Source organism: Saccopteryx bilineata, chromosome 12, assembly GCF_036850765.1.
Source record: "Saccopteryx bilineata isolate mSacBil1 chromosome 12, mSacBil1_pri_phased_curated, whole genome shotgun sequence".
Classification (NCBI taxonomy): Eukaryota; Metazoa; Chordata; class Mammalia; order Chiroptera; family Emballonuridae; genus Saccopteryx; species Saccopteryx bilineata.
The window spans coordinates 14,063,539-14,086,811 of NC_089501.1; the positions used below are offsets into that span (position 1 = coordinate 14,063,539).

Genomic DNA, 23,273 nt, shown 5'->3' on the forward strand with positions numbered 1-23,273 from the left:
AAAACATCACATGTGGGTGTGGGGCCAGTCCATTCTGTGTCTCCACCCCTCTGACCAGTCTCAATATGGCTTCTTCTTTAATTCCTGGCTGTAGGATTTCCATTCAGCCGAAATGTTTCAGGTGGTTCTGAATGATGGTGGTTCTGTAGTTTAGTTGCAATTTTGATATGGTTGTGGGAGGATTCAAGCACCACATTTATCTACACCGCCATCTTGACCAGAGTCACTTTTTTTTTCTTAAGGAAGGGTTGTGGCAGGCAAAAAGCAGAAACAACTTGGTTTTTAAGTTCTTGCTTGTGCTTCCCAAATTCGAATTTGTTAAGAGAATTTGGAGGGATTTCAGGGTAGATAAAAGGAAAAAGATATGTGGTAAAGATTATCATTCCTGTATTGAAGCAGGGAGGAGTGCCTGTTTCCAATGCTCATTGCCACTTTGGAGGAGGAAGGATCAAAAAGAAAGGTGAAGAGAGCTGGGGTGTGGGAGGAAGACTCGAAGCAACGGAGGATGAGGCAGGGATGGGGGAAGAAGGCAAAGGTTTATTGTAAGTACAAACTCTGAGTGACTAACTCAGTGGTGCAAGATAACAGCATAAAGGAAGCCATTTTAATAGCAGCAGAATCAACTGTTTCTCACATCTGGAATGCTTTAGTAACATTTTATAAATGCTGCTAAAAGTTAAACCTGATGTTTCCAGAAATTCTATCATTGTATGGGAAGATAATTAGAACACAGGCCCTAGGACTGGAAGTCCTGTGCTGGTTTCATCCCAAAATAGCTGTGACCTTAGGCAATAAATAAACCTGTTTTTTTGTTTTTCTATCAATAAAATTAGGGTATTAAATGTATCCACTTCAAGGAATCTATCCTAAGAATCCCAAAATACAAGTTCAGAAGAAGATATGCACCCCCATGTTCACTGCAGCAGTATTTACAATAGCCAAGATCTGAAAAGAGCCCAAGTGTCCATTAGTGGACAAGTGGATAAAAAAGCTGTGGCAAATTTACACAATGGAATACTATGTGGCCATAAAAAAGGAAATCTTACCTTTTGTGGCAACATGGATGGACGTGAAGATTATTATGCTAGGTGAAATAAGCCAGTCAGAAAAAGATAAATACCTTATGAGCTCATTCATATGTGGAATCTAGTGAACACAATAAACTGAGGAACAAAATAGAAAGAGGCAGAGTCACAGTGAACAGATGGACAGCTGTCAGGGGGAAGAAGGAAGAGGGGGCTGGACCAAAGAAGGTGAAGGGATATATATATCATATATACAGATAACAGGGTAGCAATAGCCAGAGGGGAGGGGGAGATGGAAGTATAGGGAGGCAGGGCAAGGGGGGAAAGGGGAGTAGAAAGAGACTTTACATTGAGCATGGGGGGCATGATGTGGTGTGTAGACGGTGTTATATTGAGTGGGACATTTGAAACCGTATCAACACAATAAATTTAAAATATAGATCTAGATAGACAGATACATACATAGATTGATATATACATGAAAAAAATACCTTTGTCATAGGGTTAAAGAAGGATTAGATGAATTATTGAAGTAATGCACAGAGACCCACATATTAAGTATCTAATAATTATTAATTATCATTATTATTGCTAGTCACATTTCAAAACCTAAGCACAAATCAATTTTATCTTTATGTCAAAAAGAGCCACCAAAGACCTCACTAAGATGTACTTTGAGGAAATGATTTAGTGGGTGAGTTTCATTATCCTTAGAGTGAGTCATTTTGTGTAATTGACAGAAAAAAATTTACACTTCACAGGAATGTAGACTTTTACAAATGAGAAAAATAAGACCCAGAAATTCCGCAGGACTTGATCTACATCACAGGGTTTTAAAATTAATTTTTATAATTTAATAATTTTTTTCAAACCTATGAAAGATACTAAAATAAATAGCTAGTAAACTATGAATTAATATAATAGAAAGGCTTGATTTTAAGTCAGTAATGATCAATCTTCTATTCAAGAAGGTCAGTTTGTGAAAACTAAGAAGTGTCATGGCCCTGGCCGGTTGGCTCAGTGGTAGAGCATCGGCCTGGTGTGCGGGAGTCCCGGGTTCGATTCCCGGCCAGGGCACACAAGAGAAGCGCCCATCTGCTCCTCCACCCCTCCCCCTCTCCTTCCTCTCTGTCTCTCTCTTCCCCTCCTGCAGCAGAGGCTCCATTGGAGCAAAGATGGCCCGGGCGCTGGGGATGGCTCCTTGGCCTCTGCCCCAGGCGCTAGAGTGGCTCTGGTCGCAGCAGAGCGATGCCCCAGAGGGGCAGAGCATCGCCCCCTGGTGGGCATGCCGGGTGGATCCCGGTCGGGTCGGGCGCATACGGGAATCTGTCTGACTGCCTCCACGTTTCCAGCTTCGGAAAAATGAAAAAAAAAAAAGAAGTGTCATGGACTTTTTTTTTTCATTGAAAACAACCGTATTGCTATAGGAAAGAAAAATGTTAATCTTACCAACATTGGTCCTGCTTAAGAGTCACTAACCTATAATTATCTGGTTGTAGTTAAGAAATAAACTACACGTAACTTCCTGTTTTTCTCCTGCACATTTATGTGCTTTTGAAGATTACAAAATACATTCACAGTGAATAATTCATTCTATCCTCAAAATAACCCAGCTGGGTAAGTACTATTGTCATCCACATATGGATAAATAAAATAAAGTTCACAGACATAAAGTTATTTGCAATTTAGCAGCATACTGAGCTAAAATGGGTCTATTTTAGCTGTAACAAAAGGAAAAATAGTTACTTGTAAAAAAAAAGTTTTACTTGTTATGAACTATTGATTCCTGTCTCCTAAGGTGGATGCTGGCCTCATTCACGATAAATCAGCCTCTTGAAGGGTTTAAGAACCAGACTAGACAAATGAACTGGTGTTGAGTTGCTCAGCAAAGGAAAGGGCTCAATGAATAGAGGAAATAGAGCAGGACAGGCTTCTTTAAGGAAGCCTTGAAGGGGGCAATGGGGCCCAGAGTTGTGCCACAAAATAGGAACAGAACTAGAATCCAGGTCCCTGAGTCCCAGAAAAGAGGTTTTCCTCATATACTTCTATTTTTCTGTGAATGAGAAAAGGAAAATTACTTAGAGAAATTGTGGATCAAGTTTGAAGGAAATTCCCTGTGGCTCTATAGAATGAAAACTTTACCTGGATTTATTTAAATTTGAGATAAGACAAACAGATTGGCTCATCTGGTACTATGATGTTTTATTAGCAGACGAGTTTCCCAAAGTTTCTTGCTAATGAAAGAGAATTCATATTTACAAGGCTAACTCACTTACCCATTGTACGAATCAGCCACAATTTTTTGAGGTTCAATAATTGAAGGAGGAGTAATTTCCTCGACGTTTGAGCAGTTCTCTAAGTCACAGACACATACCTAGAGAATTAAAATTCCATTAGTAGGATTACTGTCTGTCTATGTTTAATTTGGCCAACAAGTGTTTCTTGAGCATCTGTTCTGTGTTTAGAATTGTGCTAGTCACTGAGCACTTTTTGAAAACATAAAAATGCCCTTGAAAGTCAGTTTTATATCCTATATCATAATGAGTGTATATCTTACTGGCATCAATGTAACACAAGTATCCATTTTTCTTGCTTATGAAGGTTCTTAACTATTTTTAATACTTAGTCTGATCCAAGCTTATGGACTTCCGGCTGTAGTAATTGTGATAAGCCTTTCCCTTTCAAAGAAGGAAACTTGAAACACATCAAGATTATGTCTCTCAAAGGTTTCAGTAATACTGTGTTTCCGGAGACTTAATGAAGTTACCACTGGTTATTATATAATTTTAAGTGCTTATTGCTGATTTTGACCATGGTTGGCAGTATTACCTAGTAATAACAATTGTACCACCACTGTCTTATGGAAGATGAATTATCATTAGTATAAACTCATGGCTCTGAAAAATCACAAAGAAAGATGACCCAATGGTAGGTCAGGACTAGTACTAGATAAAGTCTAGACCTTCTTACTACACCAGATCTATGATTCATTGCTAACCTAGTGTCTAAAACATACTAAATAATCAATGAGTATTTATTTAATGAAAGAATTATATTTACTTGTAAATCTACCAGAAAACATAAGTGAATAGCAGTATCTGGGTATTTACTTTAATTTCTCAGACTAACCAGTTCATTCATGATGAAATACATTCTCTGATAAAGCCAGTCAATGGAGATGGAAGAAATTAATCCTGAACCTCTGTAAAAAATTCTCAGGTCAGACACATCAGACATGTTGGAAGCCTGCTTCACCCATATGAGAGTTCCCTCAGAGAAGTAAACAGCTTGCTGGTGGACATGAACTGATATTCCTAGAAGAGTCATACAAATACATACATGCTATTAAATAACACCAGACAAAAATCTTACTCAAAGATAAATTATTCCTTTAATTTTTAATGAAAAGACTAAAATAGAAGTTAACTTGGGTCTTTTCACACTAAGGAAACATATCTATTATACTGACCTGTAATAGTATGGTGGGTAACATGTGACTGAAGGCATTGTGCTTCATCTACTAAATGTTTTAAAGATCTCTTTCTTAGAGAAGATTTTCTGGATAAAAAGAGCCACTGCTCCTCTTCTTGAACTAAAACAACACAATTTACCGAGAGACAACCCAATCATATGCACATTGACACAAAAAGATCAATACCACCCTCCAAAGAAAGGAGACTAGCACTTGAGAGAGGCAGGTCAGATTTTCTCTGAAGGCTCTGGGGCATTTCAACTGCAGTATAAATCACATCATTCTATGGCTGGCGTAGGAAGTAGTGTCACCAAGTGGGTTGTACATGTATGTGCCCCTAAATGCCCTCAAAGTAACATTACATGGGGTATCGCCATTCTCAAAAGTCTTGCCTCCAGAGAAGTTCAGCTCATTATGTTCAGCCATGAGAATCTGACTGCTTGATGGAGGTGGTCCTGCCCAGGCCAGATGGGTTGTTACATAACACACACACACACACACACACACACACACACACACACACACGTTGCCTTCACTTTGACTCCAGTATCTCTCTTTTGAGAGCAGGAGAAAGGTTCTCAGAGGAATGAAATTTGAGGACTGCGGAACTCTGATGTCCTGTTCTGTTGGAGACTGATGAAGTGTGTACTGGTGAACACTTTCAGGGCAATGAATAAACATTATGTAATAATCACAGCAACGACAACCTTAAGCCTGCTCTATATTTAACTTGCCCTTTGGACATGTTTTTTGCATAGCAAAAATACCTCTCCCTTCCTAGAGTCTAGTAACAGCCAAATAAATAAATAAATAAATAAATACAACAAAAACTGGTGATAGATGACATTCAGTACCCACTAGCACAGGTGTGGGCAGATTAGGAAAAGGGGCATCAGGTCAGCAAGTGAGATTATAGTGAAAACAAATAACAGGCTTCTAGAATTCTGAATCTTTGTGTGTTCTTCAAAACTCTTTTACTAGTTTCCCCCAAATATTTCCGGTGTTTCTTAGAAAGCCCTTTCATGTATTATTTTGCTCATTTAAGCATCATGCAGTAATTATTCACTCACTCAAGGCAATTGTTAAAATGCCAAGGGCCAAAAAAATAGGTACTTATAAAATAATGACGAAAGTCAATTTGGTAGACTGAATGTTCAAAATGGTAAAATGGAACTTTATAAGTCCAGATATATTTGAAAACCTTAAGGAGACTGGAAGAAAAGATATCTGATATGTATTAAATGATGACACACAATATAAAATGGGAGTGAAGGCAGAAAGATTATATGTATCCCCTAAGTGTATAAATGTGAGTTATAGTCAGTAGAGATTTCACCTGAAACCAAATATTTGCTTGTGGTCATTTATTTATCCTTACATTTTTTTTTAATTTAAATTTTAAATTCCTCAATTCTAGTGTGAAATGTTTCCATCTAACAACTTACTTTTATTTGACAAATGGAAAACTTACCAAGTAGCAAAAAGTCTCCATTTGGGCAGAAGAGATGGGGTCTGGAGGAACACTGGGTGACCCAGGACCTCTGCGATCTGACCTACCCAGCGACCCCCTCAGAAATGTGTCCCTGGGCCATACCTGCTGGGGTTGAAGTGGTAACAATAGATTCTGCTTCTGGCCCCTCGCCAACTTCATTTACTGCTGCAATAGAAAACCTATTCCAAAAACAATTTGGAGAGATGTGTTTCACAGGGTATGGTGTGAACAGGACATAAGAATAGAAGGAGCAATCATGTTCCTATTTAAAGGACAATGTGAAAATGCATGTATCTAGTTACTTGGTGCGAGTGCTCGCCCTAAAATGACCATCCATCACATCCTTGTTTGCAGTTCCCATAGAACAGTTCAGGGTCACAGAGGTCAAAAACTGAACTCTGCTATCTGCATGACCCCCATTATTACCCCAATTTAAAGGGTCTTAGTAAATGCCAGAAAAGCTAACAATAATAAAATAATAATTGCCCCTAATGGTTAATAAAAAAAATGCCATGAATAGAATTTTACCTCCTTACTTTTTTATGTTAAATTAAATAAAGAAATGATATGCATGGTATTTATGTGTGATGTTTCATTTTAATGCACATTAATTTTTATCTGAAAATCAATTTAAGAGTTCACAATATAGAATAACTTTCCAACATGGATCCATACTTTGAAAACAACATTGGCTTGATGAGGACGTGAAATCTGAGACTGCCCAATGGAAAAGCCCTCCTCAAGAGAAGCCCTGCTTCCTTTACACGCTCTCTTTTATTAGCCATGTTTATAAGGATCCTCTGAATATAATAGAAATACTTGAGAATGTTTCTGCTTAAGATGGTGTGATCTAGTAAGCATGCAAACTTGAGGGAAAACTTCACCCCAACAGTACAGGGTGAATGAGACGTTTCAAAATACATGTAAACTATCTTTTAGCCAGATTGCTTATATAATTAGCATGCCTGCAGCCACACTCGGTATCTCTCCTTTGCACCACTTCATTCTTACCTGTAGGTGGTATTTGGCAGAGTAGAGTAAAACTGGAAACTGGTTCTCTGTGTCCCTGAATCTAATTTTTGATTTTTGCTGATCAGCCTTAAGTTATAACCCAAAATGGGTCCTCCAGGGAATTGGGGTGGAGCCCAGCTGACCTCCACAGTGTCGGGACTTGAGCTCTCAATATTTCTAATGAGAGGAGCAGTTTCAGGAACTAGAAGACATAAGGGGACAAAGGGAGCGAAAAAATGAACAGGGCTTGTGTTTTTAAATAGGATAGAAGACAATGCCTTGTTTTTTGAAAAGTTACCATAAGTGAAATACTTTGATTAATATTCAAAATAAGTGATAGAAAAGAGGTGGCGGGCTATCTATGAGCTGCAGCTCTTGATTCCTCCATCTTACCAATTAGCTACTTTCTTAAGGGACTCGTTCAAATGTTATTTTCCTCACTTCTAATTTATGAAATAGAATTAAATGTATAAGTATACAAATAAGATAAATATTCTAGGAAAAAGTTGTCAAAAATCTCCAGAGACTTAAAAGAACTGAATGTGGGCTGGAACCAGGTGGGGATAAAGGAGAATCTAATAAAACCAGAGTCAATGATTAACCTGAGTTGATAGAATTCAGTCCTGGGGCCTTTTCACTCACTAGCCAGCCATGGCCTGACTCATTCCAGCTGAAGATTTGGGTTCAGATAAGCCTGCAGTAGAACAGTCTGCTTCGCTTTGCTCGTATCTCTCTGATGACCCAGACTCTACCTTCCTTCCCCCAGCTCCCAGGGTCCCTTGGAATCCAGGGTAACTGTACTTTAGCTACATTCCTTCCCTTGCAAAGCATTAAGGAAGCATAAATTAATTAATTAAGTATCCACACACAGACTTTAGAAGCTACCTAAGTGGCAAAGAACAAATATGAAAACTAGTGATCTAACAGCCTGTCTTCAATCCATGTCTCCACCTACTTTTCATACGTCCCACCCCCTGAAACCACACTCTTTTACTTTCTCTTTCCTTAGAAAGACATACTTTGATATCATCACTTTGCTCTTAAGTAGACTTCTTTCAATCTGAACACTTTTGGAAAATACATCTTGTTAGAGCTGGGACAAATAAGAGCTCCCCTGGCTGAGTTTTTTAAAGGCTTCTAATTGATCTCTGAGCCCTTCTCTGATACAATCCACCCCCAACTCTCAGACTAATCTTTGTATCATTGCATCACTCTGCTGCTCCCTGCACTCAGTCACCTTGGGGAAGCAGGAAGTAGGAATCATCTACCACTGAATTATGTCAAAAAGCCTAATTCATTAGGGCTAATGCTCAGGTAAAATCTGCTCCACTTCAAGCAAGTAAGAGGCCACCTACATGGTATGATTATTGTCCATCTCCCTCATAAAACCCTCCCTGAAAGGCTGGCCAGGTTAGGCAAGGGCTTCATTGCTTTAAACCATTCTATTTAATTAAGAATTCTACTTGGTAAAGAATTATGTACATAAGGGCCATAATTAAAAGGCAGACATACTGTCTAAAAACATGTATTTTCCACTGCTAAAAAAAAAAAAAAAAAAAATACACCCATGAGGCAATGAACACAATACAGATAGCTTTGTAATTTTTTTCTTCTTCTTTTCCAAATGAGAGGAGGGGAGATAAAGAAACAGACTCCCAATGCACCCCAACTGGGATCCACCTGGCAACCACCATCTGGGGCTGATGCTCTGCCCATATGGGGCCATGCTGGCCACCGAACTATTTTTAGCACCTGAGGTGGAGGCTCCATGGAGCCATCCTCAGCACCCAGGGCCAATGCCCTTGAACCCATCAAGCCATGGCTGAGGGAAGGGAAAAGAGAGATAAAGAGAGAGAGAAGGGGGAGTAGGAGGGGGAAGAAGCAGATGGTCACTTCCCTGTGAGCCTTGACCTGGAATCACACCAGGACATCCACACACTGGGCTGATGCTCTACCACTGAGCCAACTGGCCAGTGCCAGCTTTGTAAGTTTTGAGGTGGCTAGAAAAGTGAGAGAGAAATGCCTGACCTGTGGTGGTGCAGGGGATAAATCATTGACCTAGAATGCTGAGGTCACTGGTTTGAAGCTCTGAGCTTGCCTGGTCAAAGAACATACAACAAGCAATCAGTGAACAACTAAAGTGAAGCAACTATGAGTTGATACTTCTTGCTACCCACTCTCCTCTCTCCTCTCTCTATAAAATCAATAAATAAAATTTTTAAAAGAAAAAAAGAAAGAATTGATTTTAAGCCTGACCTGTGGTACAGTGGATAAAGCATCGACCTAGAATACTGAGGTCACCGGTTTAAAACCCTGGGCTTGCCCAGTCAAGGCACATACAAGAAGCAACTACCATGAGTTAGTTGATGCTTCCCTCTCCTCCACCTCACTTCTCTCTCTCTCTATCCGCTCTCTAAAATCAATAAATAAAATCTTTTTTAAAAATTCAGATAAGGCCCTGGCCAGTTGGCTCAGTGGTAGAGCATCGGCCCGGCGTTTGAAAGTCCCAGGTTCGATTCCCAGCCAGTGCACACAAGAGAAGTGTCCATCTGCTTCTCCACCCTTCCTTCTCTCCTTTCTCTCTATCCCTCTCTTCCTCTCTCACAGCCAAGGCTCCATGGGAGCAAAGTTGGCCCAGGCGCTGAGGATGGCTCCATGGCCTCTGCCTCAGGCACTTGAATGGCTCCAATTGCAGCAGAGTAATGCCCCAAAGGGGCCAAGCATTGACCCCTGGTGGGCATGCTGGGTGGATCCCAGTCGGGTGCATGTGGGAGTCTGTCTGTCTGCCTCCCCCCTGCTTCTCACTTTGGAAAATTACAAAAATAAAAATTCAGATAAAACGAAGAAAAGTAAGAGAGAATAACTATTCTCTCTCAAAGGAGCTATCATAAGATGCTATTCATAAAACGGATACCAATACACGGTCTGGAACATCTGGAGCGTGTGTGGGCTTGTATACCCAGGAGAAAGGCCCAGAGATGGAAAGAAAACTTTGCTGATTTGACCAGCCATGGAGACCTGGGACCATGGAGTCTCCCAGCATGTGGTCTACTCTGATCGAGAACATTACAAACATGGTCCTAGTCCACTGTTAGACCTGAAAGAGTGACCAGGGAGTAATCAACAGAGGGGCCACACAAACCCTAAAATCAAATAAGCAAGACGAGGACACTAATCAGGGAATGGGGGGAAATACCCCAACCAACTTCAACAGCTATCCAGCTATGATTACTTAGGTCCGAGGCCTCGTTCACTCCCAGGGTCTCTGCACACAACCAAACCTGCAGAACTGAGGGATAGGAACAGCTAACACCTGGAATAAGTCCTCACAGCCCCTCAGCTAGCTCTGTGGCTGTGCGCACCAGCCAGCTCTCCCTGAGTGTCTGCCCTGGGCGTTCACCTCCCTAAAGGCTCTAGGCTGGAATCCTTTTCCAGGTGTGACAGTCATATTTTCAAAAGAAGAAATCATAAAATGCTCCAATATATGTGCTATCATTTTTAGTCATCTCTGATAAAATGTATTATAAATATATTATAAAACGTATTATAAAATGTATATAATAGCCTCTCACTTGGGCTCTCTACCTTTGTACTTTCCAACCTTTCTCATTCCCTCAACTCATTTCATGCGTAGTTGCCAAAATTATCTTTATAGGGCATGTGCAGCAATCACTCTTCTGTAAATCCTCCCATAACTCCTGATTACTGAGCCTTGTCCTGACTGCCTCATTTATACTGCACCCTGACTCTCCTTTCCCTCAAGACCCTATTTCCAATCCTCTAAAGAGCAGCACCTTCCCATTTACAATATACCTTCCTTATTTATTATGTGGACTGCTTAATTTCTCTTCCATCAAAATGTGAGCTACACAAGTGTAGGGATTTTTGTTTTGATCACAGAGGTATGGTGAGCACTTGACATGTAGAAACTCAATGATTTAAAGGAATAGATTTATGGCCCTGGCCAGTGGGTTCAGAAGTAGAGTGTTGGCCTGGCATGTGGAAGGAAGTCCTGGGTTTGATTCCCAGCCAGAGCACACAGGAGAGACGCCCATCTGCTTCTCCACCCTTCCCCCTCTCCTTTCTCTCTATCTCTCTCTTCCTCTACCACAGCCAAGGCTTTATGGGAGCAAAGTTGGCCCAGGTGCTGAGTGCTGAGGACGGCTCCATGGCCTCCTCCTCAGGTGCTAGAATGGCTCTGGTTGCAGCGGAACATCGTCCCCTGGTGTGCATGCTGGGTGGATCCCGGTCTGGCGCATGTGGGAGTCTGTCTGCTGTCCCCCCCACCCCGGCTTCTCACTTTGGACAAAATAAATAAATAAATAAATAAATAAATAAATAAATAAATAAAAATAAAATAAACCCCCCCCAAAATGGAATAGATTTATTTCATTGTTTAAAATAAAAATGAATTAAACCAAAGCTTTAGAATAATCTCCTATTTTGTAAGCAACATGCACACACCATACCTCCATAAGGATGAGTCCTGTAACTGGGACTCGGGGGAGAATACAGCTGCAGCTGGGCTGTGAAGATCCAAACCACTCGAAAAATGTATTCCGTGAAGGGATGCAGGGGTTCTACCACATACGAGAGCCTGGACACAGCCTAGAGCAATGAGGGATTAATCATCAGCACCTGCAGAATCACCGCCATCCACTGTGACTTCAGAGCACAGGTTTATTTGGAGAAAGTGGGTGACCATTTGGATATGGGATGACCTGGCACTTGCCAGACAAGATGACATGAAGGTCTGGAGCTTAGGGATGAGAGATCCAGATGTCAGTCTGCACAATTCACATAGAAACTCTCTCCTTCTTCAACATTGCAAAACAGTGGTTTCTGTTATTTGGCATTTACCACAGGCTTTACTTTAATTTTTCTATGTCAATTTACTTGGTGTCTTGGGAATATTTTTCTCTGAACTGCCTCCTGCTTTCTAAGAGGGACAGTTCTGATGACCTTTCTGCCCTCTATCTTAGTTAAAATCATTTTAAATGACATAGGCAGGTAATGACCAATAATATGAGTAGTTGGTTATATGATGCTTGGCTGAAGGAATAATATGTATGTCCAATAATATATTTTCCTCAAAAATAAAGGATTGAATATTAACATGTTACAGAGTAGCAGAGATAAAAATTTATCTAATCCAAACCACTTGTTTTATGCTTGAGTCTTCTCCAAAGTGTCTTTGTACCTATAATTATATGTAGTAATTTTGCACTTTTACTAACACGGGGTAGGGGGAGACTGTGTTTAAGTACATAGGCAGCTTTTCATACCTCGGTGTAAGTCCAACTCCCCAGAAGCTGTGCATATTTCCACTGAATAATGTATTTTATTCCGGAGATGTTGGCAGGTTTCCATCGTAACGTCACACTTCGGTTTCCAATGGAAGAAGCAAAGGGTGCCGTGGGGAGGGCTGCATTTTCTGGGGAGAAAAACAGATTTCAGTCACCATGCACCAACATTCCCACCAACAATGTGCAGAATTCCAATTGCTCCACATCCTCTTAAGCACTTTACTTTTCTGGGGTTTTCTTTTTTTAAGAGTAGCCATCTTGGGGTGGGGAGAGGGGAGGGGAGGGGGCACAAAGAAAACCAGATAGAAGGTGATGGAAGACAATTTGACTTTGGGTGAGGGGTATGCAACATAATCAAATGTCAAAATAATCTGGAGATGTTTTTCTCTGAACATGTGTACCCTGATTTATCAATGTCACCCCATTAAAATTAGTTTAAAAAAAAGAGTAGCCATCCTAATGTGTGTGAAGTGGTATTTTGTTGTTGTTTAGATTTGCATTTCCCTAATCATTAGGAATGTTGAGCATCTTTTCATGTGCTTATTGGCCACTTTCATATTTTCTGTTGAAAGTGTCTATGTAAGTTCTTTGCCTATTTTTAAATTAGATTGTTTGGGGGAGTGTTGCTGTTGTTGAGTTTTAGGAGTTCTTTATATATTTTTGGATACTAATCACTTGTCAGACTTATCTTTAACAAATATTGTCTCCCATTCTGTTTGTTCTTTTGTTGTTGTTGTTGTTTTGTTTTGTTTTAGTTTTTTATAATGTTGATAGTGTCTTTCTTGGCACAAAAAGTTTTAATTTTCATTAAGGTCAATTTGTCTATTTTTTCTTTTGATGCCTGTGCCTTTGTGTCATATCCAAGAAATCATTGTGAAGTCCACTATTGTAAAGTTTTGCCCTATGTTTTCTTCTAACAGTGTTATGGTATTAAGTCTTACATTTAGGTCGTAGATTCATTTTCAGTTAATTTTTATCAAAGATGTCATGTAAGGGTCTTACTTCATTCTTTTGCATATAGATACCCAGTTTTTCTAGCACCATTTGTTGAAAAGACTGTCTTTTCCCTATACACTGTCTTGGTAGCCTTGTCAAAAATTATTTAACCATATATGTAAGGTTTTATTTCCAGACTTTTTATTCTACTCCATTGGCCTATATGTCTGCTTTTATGCCAATGCCACACGTTTTGATTACTGTCACTTTATAGTGAGTTTGAAATCAAGAAATGTGAGTGCTCTAGCTTTGTTCTTCACTTTGTAGTCCCTTGAGATTCCATATGAATTTTAGGATTGGTCTTCCTATCTCTGCAAAAACGTCTTTAGAATTTTGGTAGAGATTACATTAAACCAACAGATTGTTTTGTTAGTATTGGCATCTTAACAATGCTGTCTTTCAATACATAAATATGAGATGCTTTCCATTTATTTAAACTTAATTTGTTCTAGAAATGTTTTGTAATTTTTACAAGTTGTTCACCTTCTTGGATAATTCTTAAGTATTTTATTCTTTTTGATGCTATTGTCAATGAAGTTAAGTTTTTAATTTCCTTTTAAGGTTGTTTATTATTATGTAAGATAAATGCAATTTTATTTTCAGATGTTGACTTTGAATATTTTGTTCAAGTTGTACAAGAGCTCTTTTGTGGTATTTTAGGGTTTTCTACATATAAGATCATATAATCTGCAAATATAATTTTACTTTCTCCTTTCAAATTAGGGTGTCTTCATTACATCCATCACATTTAGATGCCTGTTTCTTACCTAATTGCTCTGGCTAGGACTGCCAGTATTATGTCAAATAGAAGTGGGAAAAGCAGAACTGAATTTAGAGAATAAGCTCTCATTTATAGAAAAAGAATCAATACTCTGGTTGAAAAAATATGCTGAAATTTTGTAAGCATCTTAAAATAGTTAAATAAAACTCTCATTACCTCACTTTTTTTGGTTATAACTGGCACAATTCTAATCACTATAGATACTGAATCTGGACCAATTAAAGTCCATAATACTGGAATACCCTCTGACCACAAATAAATGAAGCCACTGAAATCTGAGAGTCTAGCCCACAGTGAAACTTAGCACAATCTTTCTCTGTTTGTTCTTCTACTTAATGGTTCATTTTTGGCTATTATAACTATGCAAGCAAAGCACGGGTCCACTTTTTACCTTTTATGCTGTGAAATGCTTAATAGCAGGGATTGGAGTACGCTGTGGTATACCTTGAGGAAGAGTCCAATGATGAGTTGTTAGCAGAGTAAGGAAGAAAAGCCATGAAGCATCAGAAAAGATGTCAGTTAGAACTGGGCAGAAGGGACCAGAGTTTTGTAAATGCACATAAATGTATATTTCCTAGCTAAAAAAAGGAGAGATATGTTTCAAAGCCATGGTGATGCATAAAGAAAAACAGAGGTAAAATAGGCTTATGCTAAAATATCAAGACAAAAGTGAATCAAAGAGAAAGAGAAGCTACACTGAGCTACTATATACTACTTTTAATACAGTACATAGCAGAGTGGATAAGAAAAGGCTCTGGAATGAGATGGCTGAGTTGCAATTCAAATTACATCCTTCTCCAGCTCTCAGTCCCAAGCAGCCCCAAGCAAGTATTTACACTTTGTGCCTCATTTTTCTCATCTGTAAAATGAGGATGATGATAATATTTATATCTCTGAGGACAAAAAGAGCTAATACCTATAAATTACTTAGAACAACATCTGACTCATAAATGCCTACTAAATAATAGCTATTTGTATTTCAATATAGTATTAGCTATTATCATTCCTGCCATGTATAATGGGGCATGGAGAATATCTCAAATAGAGTAATGTATTAGACCCACAGGTAACTGGGTCTTGTGTTAGAGACAAACAAGATGTTAGGTGTGTGGGCAAAGATATTCATTATAACAAACTAAAGATACGGTCTGTAAGCACAAATGCCTTTATGTAGACTGGGTACATCTTCTTTGTCAGTGGTGCACAGACACTGATCCAAAGTCAGTGACAAATTAAAAATAAAGCACAAATTACACTTGTATTCTAACCAAGTTGTATAATGGTAGCATAGTTTCAGAGTATAAGAAAAGGACGTAAACCAAAATTGGGAAATGGAAGTTTCCCAAACTTTCTCAGTTCTGAAATCTTTAGTTTCTTGGTAATTTTTTCAGGGTTCTCTGCATTAAAAAGAATTACCTAACAGTTCCATTTATCATTATAAATTAAGTATGCATGCTTTATCAACTCAGTATATTTTTGAAAAAAACACATACAAATTTAAAGAAAAATAATATTTTTTTTCATTCTTTAATACAAATAATTTCAAACTAATGAGATCTGTGTGTTTTTTAGACATTGCATAATATCTCCAATATTGCAATCAGACTGGGTACTACCATCCTCATTTCCTGTCCCACGCTGAGGTTATACTGTATTTGCTTTTTATCACAGCAATAACTAAAAAGCCCTGTGTCACAAAGTTATGGTATCTTAGAAAGAAATGTAGTATACTCATTGTTTTCCCCATGAACTACCTCTAGCTGTAGTTCCAGCAGTGGTCTAACACGTGTTGACTCTTTTTGCGTTTCCCTCAATATTTATAATGCCCCATGCCTCCCTGAGACTTAGATGTGATGCCCTTGGGCACCTTGGTAAACAGTTTGGAAATCACAGAATATAATTTTTTCCACAGCTCACTCTCAAATACACTGAGGGGAAAAATGTATATCACTAACTTTCCACAGAAATGTCAAAGAGAGAGGGTCTTTAGTGGCATACTATCAATATATGTCAGAAGCAAATCAGGACAGCAAGGGGAGATCCTCTTTCCAATTGCAACAATGTAAGGAAGAACTCATTGCTTTCCAGTCTGGAAGGAACTATCTCTCAGTGGAAGGAGCCCTTGGGAAATTCTGGAAAAGATAACTACCAACATCCAGGCTATGACCTATCAAAGCATAGGTTCTTCAGAAACCACTAGAGAACTAACACTCTAGAGCAGGGGTCCCCAAACTTTTTACACAGGGGGCCAGTTCACTGTCCCTCAGACCATTGGAGGGCCGGACTATAAAAAAACTATGAACAAATCCCTATGCACACTGCACATATCTTATTTTAAAGTAAAAAAACAAAACGGGAACAAATACAATATTTAAAATAAAGAACAAGTAAATTTAAATCAACAAACTGACCAGTATTTCAATGGGAACTATGGGCCTGCTTTTGGCTAATGAGATGGTCAGTGTCCGGTTCCATATTTGTCACTGCTAGCCATAACAAGTGATATGACGCGCTTCCAGGGCCGTGATGTGTGCATCCTGCGTCACCGGAAGTAGTACTGTACGTGAGCGATGACGCACTTTGCGACGTCTCACTGACAACTAATGAAAGAGGTGCCCCTTCCGGAAGTGTGGCGGGGGTGGATAAATGGCTTCAGAGGGCCGTAGTTTGGGGACCCCTGCTCTAGAACAAGGTCATCTTAGACAGACCCACCTGCTCTGAAATCAGGCAGAGGGAGGTAGAGATAGATACGCCCAAGTTCCTTACTTACTCAAAACCTGATGCTGAGAAGCTTAGCTTCTATACATTCTGCAATTTTCCAGAGTCTTGTAAGGAGTCATACTTATGGCAGGTACTTTTTTGAATAACTGCTAGTTGAATAATTAAATGAACATTAAATTTAAAAATTCCTATATTCTTAGTTCATTAAAACAGTGGTATTTCCTGACACCAAGTCAGCTTCTTCACGTTTGTCTCTCTCGGCAGCAACGACTGTATCAACTGAACTGAGAGCAAAACCTCAAGTTCTAAACATCACTCATGAGCTATGTTTCCTCTATTTTGCTCTGAAAGAAGAGTCACACTGAGTCCCTATCAAAACGGCTTCTACATTTGAAATTATTGAATGATAGAGACATAGATCATACTGAGATATAGAAGTCTACATATTTCGAGAGGTGGTACATTATCCTTACACAAGCATAGGCTTCTAGAGTGGTGTGGGTTATTTTCAGCAAAGCTGCAGTGTCCACTTACCTAGGACTTCCTCCTCGTAGGCTCCCTCAGAGCTGCTGCAGCCGACCTCACACGATTCTCGCTACGGGAGACAAGGGAGCACGCCAGTGAGTGCAGGTTTTTTACTGCTTTGGCTGGTAGGCTTCAACTAAATTTTGAAATCGAAATGCTTTATACATAATTATACCTGTATATCAATTATTGCAACAGTTGTACTTAAGGTTCCCATTTGCCAATGAGATTAGAACAGCACCTTTCAAACGTTTTTGATCATGTCAAAAAAATTTCAAAATACATTTAGTGAAGCAACTCAGTACACACATAGATGTTGGGGGGAAACATATTCTCGAAGCAGTTATTTGTTTCTTTTCCCTTTTCAACAGTTTTATTGAGATATATTTCAAGTATCATAAAATCTACCCATCTAAAAGTATACAGTTCAGTGTTTTTTAGTATTTCATGGAATTTTTATTTTATTTTATTTTTTTACAGGGACAGACAGAGAGTCAGAGAGAGAGATAGACAGGGACAGACAGACAGGAACGGAGAGACATGAGAAGCATCAATCATCAGTTTTTCCTTGCGGCACCTTAGTTGTTTTTATTGATTGCTTTCTCATATGTGCCTTGACCACGGGCCTTCAGCAGACTGAGTAACCCCTTGCTCGAGCCAGTGACCTTGGGTCCAAGCTGGTGAGCTTTTGCTCAAGCCAGATGAGCCTGCACTCAAGCTGGCAACCTCAGGGTCTCAAATCTGGGTCCTTCTGCATCCCAGTCCAACGCTCTATCCACTGCACCACCGCCTGGTCAGGCAGTATTTCATAGAATTTTGTAATAACTACCATCTAATTTTAGAACAGCTTCATCCCAAAAAGAAATCCTGTAGCCATTATGCAACAACCTATTCTATTCTATTTTATTTGCTTATTGGGACTCTATAACTGTACTACTCTCATGACCCTCTAGTGCAGTGGTTCTCAAAGTGTGTACCAGGGTGCACTGGTGTGCCCTAGAAGATTTCCAGGTGCGCCCTATGGTATTCCAGAGAAATATGTGCCTGTTGGGCACCAAAAAAAACAAGGTTTTTGGAATTTAGATTTTTGGGGGACAGAGGTGTGGGAAATTGGCTGTAAGCTGACAGTCTGCCCAATCCCCCACCTCACTTGCCTGATTAGGTTGCAAAAGGCTGTTAAGCTGTGGTGCTGGATTGTTTACACTACCCCTCATGTTCCACGGAAAGACTGGAGGCAAGTTTCTTCTATCTTTTATTTGGTGTAAAGTTAAGATGATATGTATGGTGGGGGTTTTGGATTGATGATTAAACATAAGGAATATTCTCTTGAAACCTTTTGGATTTCTATAAAAGAAGAATATGTGGCAATATCTAAAAAAGCTTTGAACATTTTACTACAATTTTCAACATCCTATTTATGTGAATGAGGATTTTCTACCCTCAACACAATTAAGAGTAAAAAGAGAGGAATTCTTCAATGTATTGATGACGAAATGAGAGTTTGCCTTTCAAATATATGCCCAAACATTGAAGAAATCGCTAGGACACATCAGGCTCATGTTTCTCATAAACACAAGAATAAAAAACACATTTGTGCCGGGACCTGCTGAATTTACTAAATCTTACTAAGAATTTATCTATATATATAAAAAGATAACTTTTTGTCGTTTTATTTTTTAACCCCTCATTTTTTTACAAATTCTAAAAAGCATAACTCAAAAAATGTAACATAAAAATGTTTTTTAATGTCAAAATAAATTTAATTTTGTCATATTAATTTTATTTAATTACCATAAAAGCATGCTTGGACTTTATATTTATTTTCTTTAATATTTGACTTAATTATAACATATTTCCCAGAAATTTGTATATTGTGTGCCCACAATAAGTTGTAGGATTTTAAATGTGCCCCAACTTCAGAAAGTTTGCGAACCACTGCTCTAGAGGGTCACACCCCACAGTTTGAAAAAACTGTGAGCTCAACATGCCTTGAAGTTTGTCACCTCAGTGAGAGTTTTGGTAAACCTAAAACTCTAGCCTACAAATATCACACCTATTTACTTCATACATCCATGCCTTCCTTGTAAAATTAAAAACTGACTATAATCTTTATAGTAATAGACCATTTCAATGGAGGTCTTAATACCAACGTTAAATTTTAAGATGTACAGAAAGGTAATGATGATTAACATTTTATCTCATTTACCAAAACCAAAGTAAACATTTTAATGACTGGGACACAAATTTCCTGCAACTCTTAACAGATACAATAACATTAGCTACAGAAAAAGAAAAAAATAATTGGAGAAAAGACACACATTGTAAAACAACGACACAATCATGATCAATCTTCCTGTTCTTATTCAACTTGTAATACCTAGGAGAACACGTTATTTTTTTCTCATGGTAATAGTGGAAACTATGGCACGGCACATTTGCCTGAAACATCCCGGGTGGAGGGCTGTGATTTGCAAATACTAGTTGCCAATGTTTGATCCGTGCACTCAGAGGAAGTGGAGCCTGATAAGCCAGGTTTGCTTAGTTAAAGATTAATTTAAACATCTCAATTTGGGCTGAGGATTATTTAACTTAAGGGTTTAATATATTTTTCACATATTTTCTTAGTAAAATACAGTCAACATGTTTATTAACTGCAGAGAATAAATATACCCAGTGGCAGCAAAATGATCCTGTAACATAGGATTGTTTTTCAAGACAGAGAACAGAGGAAGAAAAAAGGAGATGGAAGGATGTTTATTTGGAAATAGTATAGCTACTACTGACTATTGGGGGGAAGGGGCTTATTTTTCCAGGAGAAAAGAGGTAACAAGATTCTGACCGCTCTAAGCACTGAAATGTTTTATTTTATTTACTTTTTATGAAGCTTGTATTTTTTCCATCTTTAGGGAGGTATAAGTGACATATAACATTGTGCAAGTTTAAGGTGTACAACATGGTGACTTGACACATTTATATATTGTAATGGGATGACCACCAGAGTATTACCTAATACATTCATCCTGTTGCATAATTACCATTTCTTTTTTTTGAGATCAACTCTTTTAGCAACATTCAAGTTCTCCACTCTCTCTCTCTCTTTCTTTCTCCAATCTAAATAATTTTGGACTTTAACGAAGTTATCCAGTGTTTCTCAAACTTGCACTGCCTGGAGAGAATCTATAGGTTGTGAAATGTAAGGAATTCACAGAATCCAAGCTATAAAAGCCCCTGTACGTTCCAGGGTGCTGAGCTGCCATTCCCACTGCAGAAGCCAAGTTCACACTTCCCCAGGGCTCCAGCAGCCTGCTGTCTCTGTTCCCATCCATACTCTCATTTCTATCATAGTGGCAAGACCACTTTCACTGTCGTCCCTCTGGCTGCCCTCCTGTGTCCCCCAGACAGAAACATACCGCCAGTGGTTTTTCTTACACTGTCATACAAGGAGGACACGCCCACCACCCTCCTGGGGTGCCCCTCGTGCAGCCTCTGCATATGAATTGTGGCTTTGTTTCCTAAAAAATGCATTCATTTATGCAAAAAATATTGATGCCTTTTAAGTGACAAGCACCATCTTAGGCTCTAAGGATATGGCAATGCCCCAGATGGGTAAGTTCTCTGCACTCATGAACTTTACACTCTCTTAGAAGGGAGTAGTCAATAGCAGAGGAACAAATTTAAAAATGAAATACATCCAGATTGTGAAAAGTGCTATATAGAAGATAAAACTAGTCAAGGGCATGAGGCATGACTAGGCAGGAAGGAGACGTACTGTAGTTTGGGAGATCAGGAAGAACCATGCAGAGGTGAACCTCATGGCCGGCAAGAGCCAAGGGAACAGAAGGGGTGGGCTTGCCAAGACCTGGGCAAGGACAGCGCCTTGAGGGAGGAACCATACACTCAACCGAGAGGAAAGGCCAGTGTGGCAAAGCACAGAGACTAAGAGAGAGGGGACAGGGTGAGGCAGGGGAGCCCGCAAATATTCGGTTTGTCATTTTTCTCAAATAATGAGAAGCCATAAAAGGACTTTTAGAAACAGTATAATCTCTGTTTTATATTATCAGTGAGATAAATCATCTCACTTGCTAACACCATTCTCCAAGTTATAGTTTGCGAGGCTATCGCTTCTAAGATTATTTCCTTCAAGGAACATAGGCAAAATTTCCAAGCATCTTAGGGGAAAGCATGACTGGTTGAAGAGTTTGATTTCCCAAAGGTGAGAGCAGCTAAACTGAAAATATATCTCTGTCTCCGTCTCTATAGAGCATGTATTACTACTGCTCAATCTTGCAGAAAGTATAACATTTTGAAGTGTTAAATAGCAAAGTACAAATAGAAAAGAATAGAATAATTATACTTTAGAACACTAAGAGAAACAATTTACATTATATAAGGCCAGACAACTGGGCAGCATGAGGAAGAGGAACTACCACATTAGCAATCCAATTCTGGGCTGCTTCATTGCTGAGAGACTGAATCTCCCCGGGTTTCTGCACACAAATCTCCTGGGACTGTTTTGGTGGTGGTGGTAGTTTTTGGCTAACTTTGCTTTTATCACATCAGAGTGTTCTCAGGCAGGTTTTATTTTGTTGTTGTTGGTGGTGGTAGTTGGTGGTGGTGGTAGTTTTTTGGCTAACTTTGCTTTTATCACATCAGAGTGTTCTCAGGCAGGTTTTATTTTGTTTTTGTATTTTTACTGCAATTAGGAAAGACCTTTAATTTTCTATTTACATATGGGTCAGTTTTTCCCCTCTGTTTTCTCTCTTCTTAGCCAACCTCACCACCATCCACTCCTAAGGAAAAATGACTCAGGTACTGAATAATCATAGACTGTTGAGGAAATGTTCCAATTTACATTTTTTGTTTTAATTTAATTTTTTATTAAAAGGGGATTGTAAGGTTGGTGGATAATGAGGGATGGTCACGTGGGGAACCTAGGCCCTCGAACTTTGGCTAGGACCGCCCACAGCCAAGCGCACCAAAAGAAACTTCCTAGGAGTCCTTGGAAAAAAAGCAACTGACTGTCAGCCAGTGAGATTTTACTACGTCATATTAGCCCGACTTCCCTAGAGGGACTCCTTTTACCCATGCGGTCTCTCCGTGTGCGATTTTCCTGACCTCCATCTTCCAGGCCAGTGAATCTCGTCCGAGGAATGCTCTGTACTGAATAAAGCCTTTTGTTATTCCACACTTCGTGGCTCCGAGCCCTGTTCCTTCCTTCTCGGTGGGGAAAAATACCTTACATTTTGGTGCTGAAACCCGGGAGGAGTCAGAAGTCTGCAAGGACTGCTCCTCTCCCCTTCCCTCCGAGAAAGAACCAGGATCTCCGACCTTCCACCCACTTCAGCGCACAGTGTGATAAGTTCCCCACCTCCAGCCTCCCCCCACCTCAGTTTTTTCCTCTGAGAATCCCTGTCCAAAACCACAGCTGCGTCGGGGACTTCTTTTCTGTCCAAGTGCATTTACTTTGGAGACGTCCAGAGCATATCCACTTTACCTTTTTTGTTCGTGGCCAGACCTTGAGATTTAGGATGCTAATACTCAAATCTGACCACTCTGAGAACTGAGGGTGACCATGGGGGCAAAGGGATCCAAACCTGACTCTAAAACACCCCTGGGGTACCTTATCTGGAATCTCTCAAACATTGATCCATCCCTGAAAAAGGAGAAACTAATCTTCTTCTGTAGCATAGCCTGGCCACAATACCCGCTGGATAACCAGACCAGGTGGCCTCAGGAAGGGACTTTTGATTTTAACATCCTTACTGATTTATGGAATTATTGCCAGGAGGCTGGAAAGTGGTCAGAAATCCCTTATATTCAGGGGTTTTGGCATCTGCGTTCTCGACCTAAACTCTGTGCTGGTTGCTCTACAACGCACGTCCTCTTGGCCAGAGAAACCTCAGCTAAACCCTCTGCTCCAGATCTCTCCTTCTTTTCCGATTCC

The 23,273-nt window shown here is 39.5% G+C and overlaps 1 protein-coding gene across 2 annotated transcripts in view; it reads right to left on the reverse strand.

The window, feature by feature from the left end:
- ROS1 (ROS proto-oncogene 1, receptor tyrosine kinase) overlaps window positions 1–23,273 on the reverse strand; it is a 125,425-nt gene that overhangs the window by 82,883 nt on the left and 19,269 nt on the right. For both annotated transcript variants that reach the window (XM_066247903.1, XM_066247904.1), the window contains exons 5-12: window positions 17,339–17,399; window positions 12,286–12,434; window positions 11,470–11,608; window positions 7,001–7,202; window positions 6,092–6,168; window positions 4,495–4,617; window positions 4,155–4,339; window positions 3,302–3,399 (exon numbers count right to left, since the gene is read on the reverse strand). In XM_066247903.1, the coding sequence (XP_066104000.1) occupies window positions 3,302–3,399; window positions 4,155–4,339; window positions 4,495–4,617; window positions 6,092–6,168; window positions 7,001–7,202; window positions 11,470–11,608; window positions 12,286–12,434; window positions 17,339–17,399 (1,034 nt within the window). The remainder of the gene's footprint in view (window positions 1–3,301; window positions 3,400–4,154; window positions 4,340–4,494; window positions 4,618–6,091; window positions 6,169–7,000; window positions 7,203–11,469; window positions 11,609–12,285; window positions 12,435–17,338; window positions 17,400–23,273) is intronic.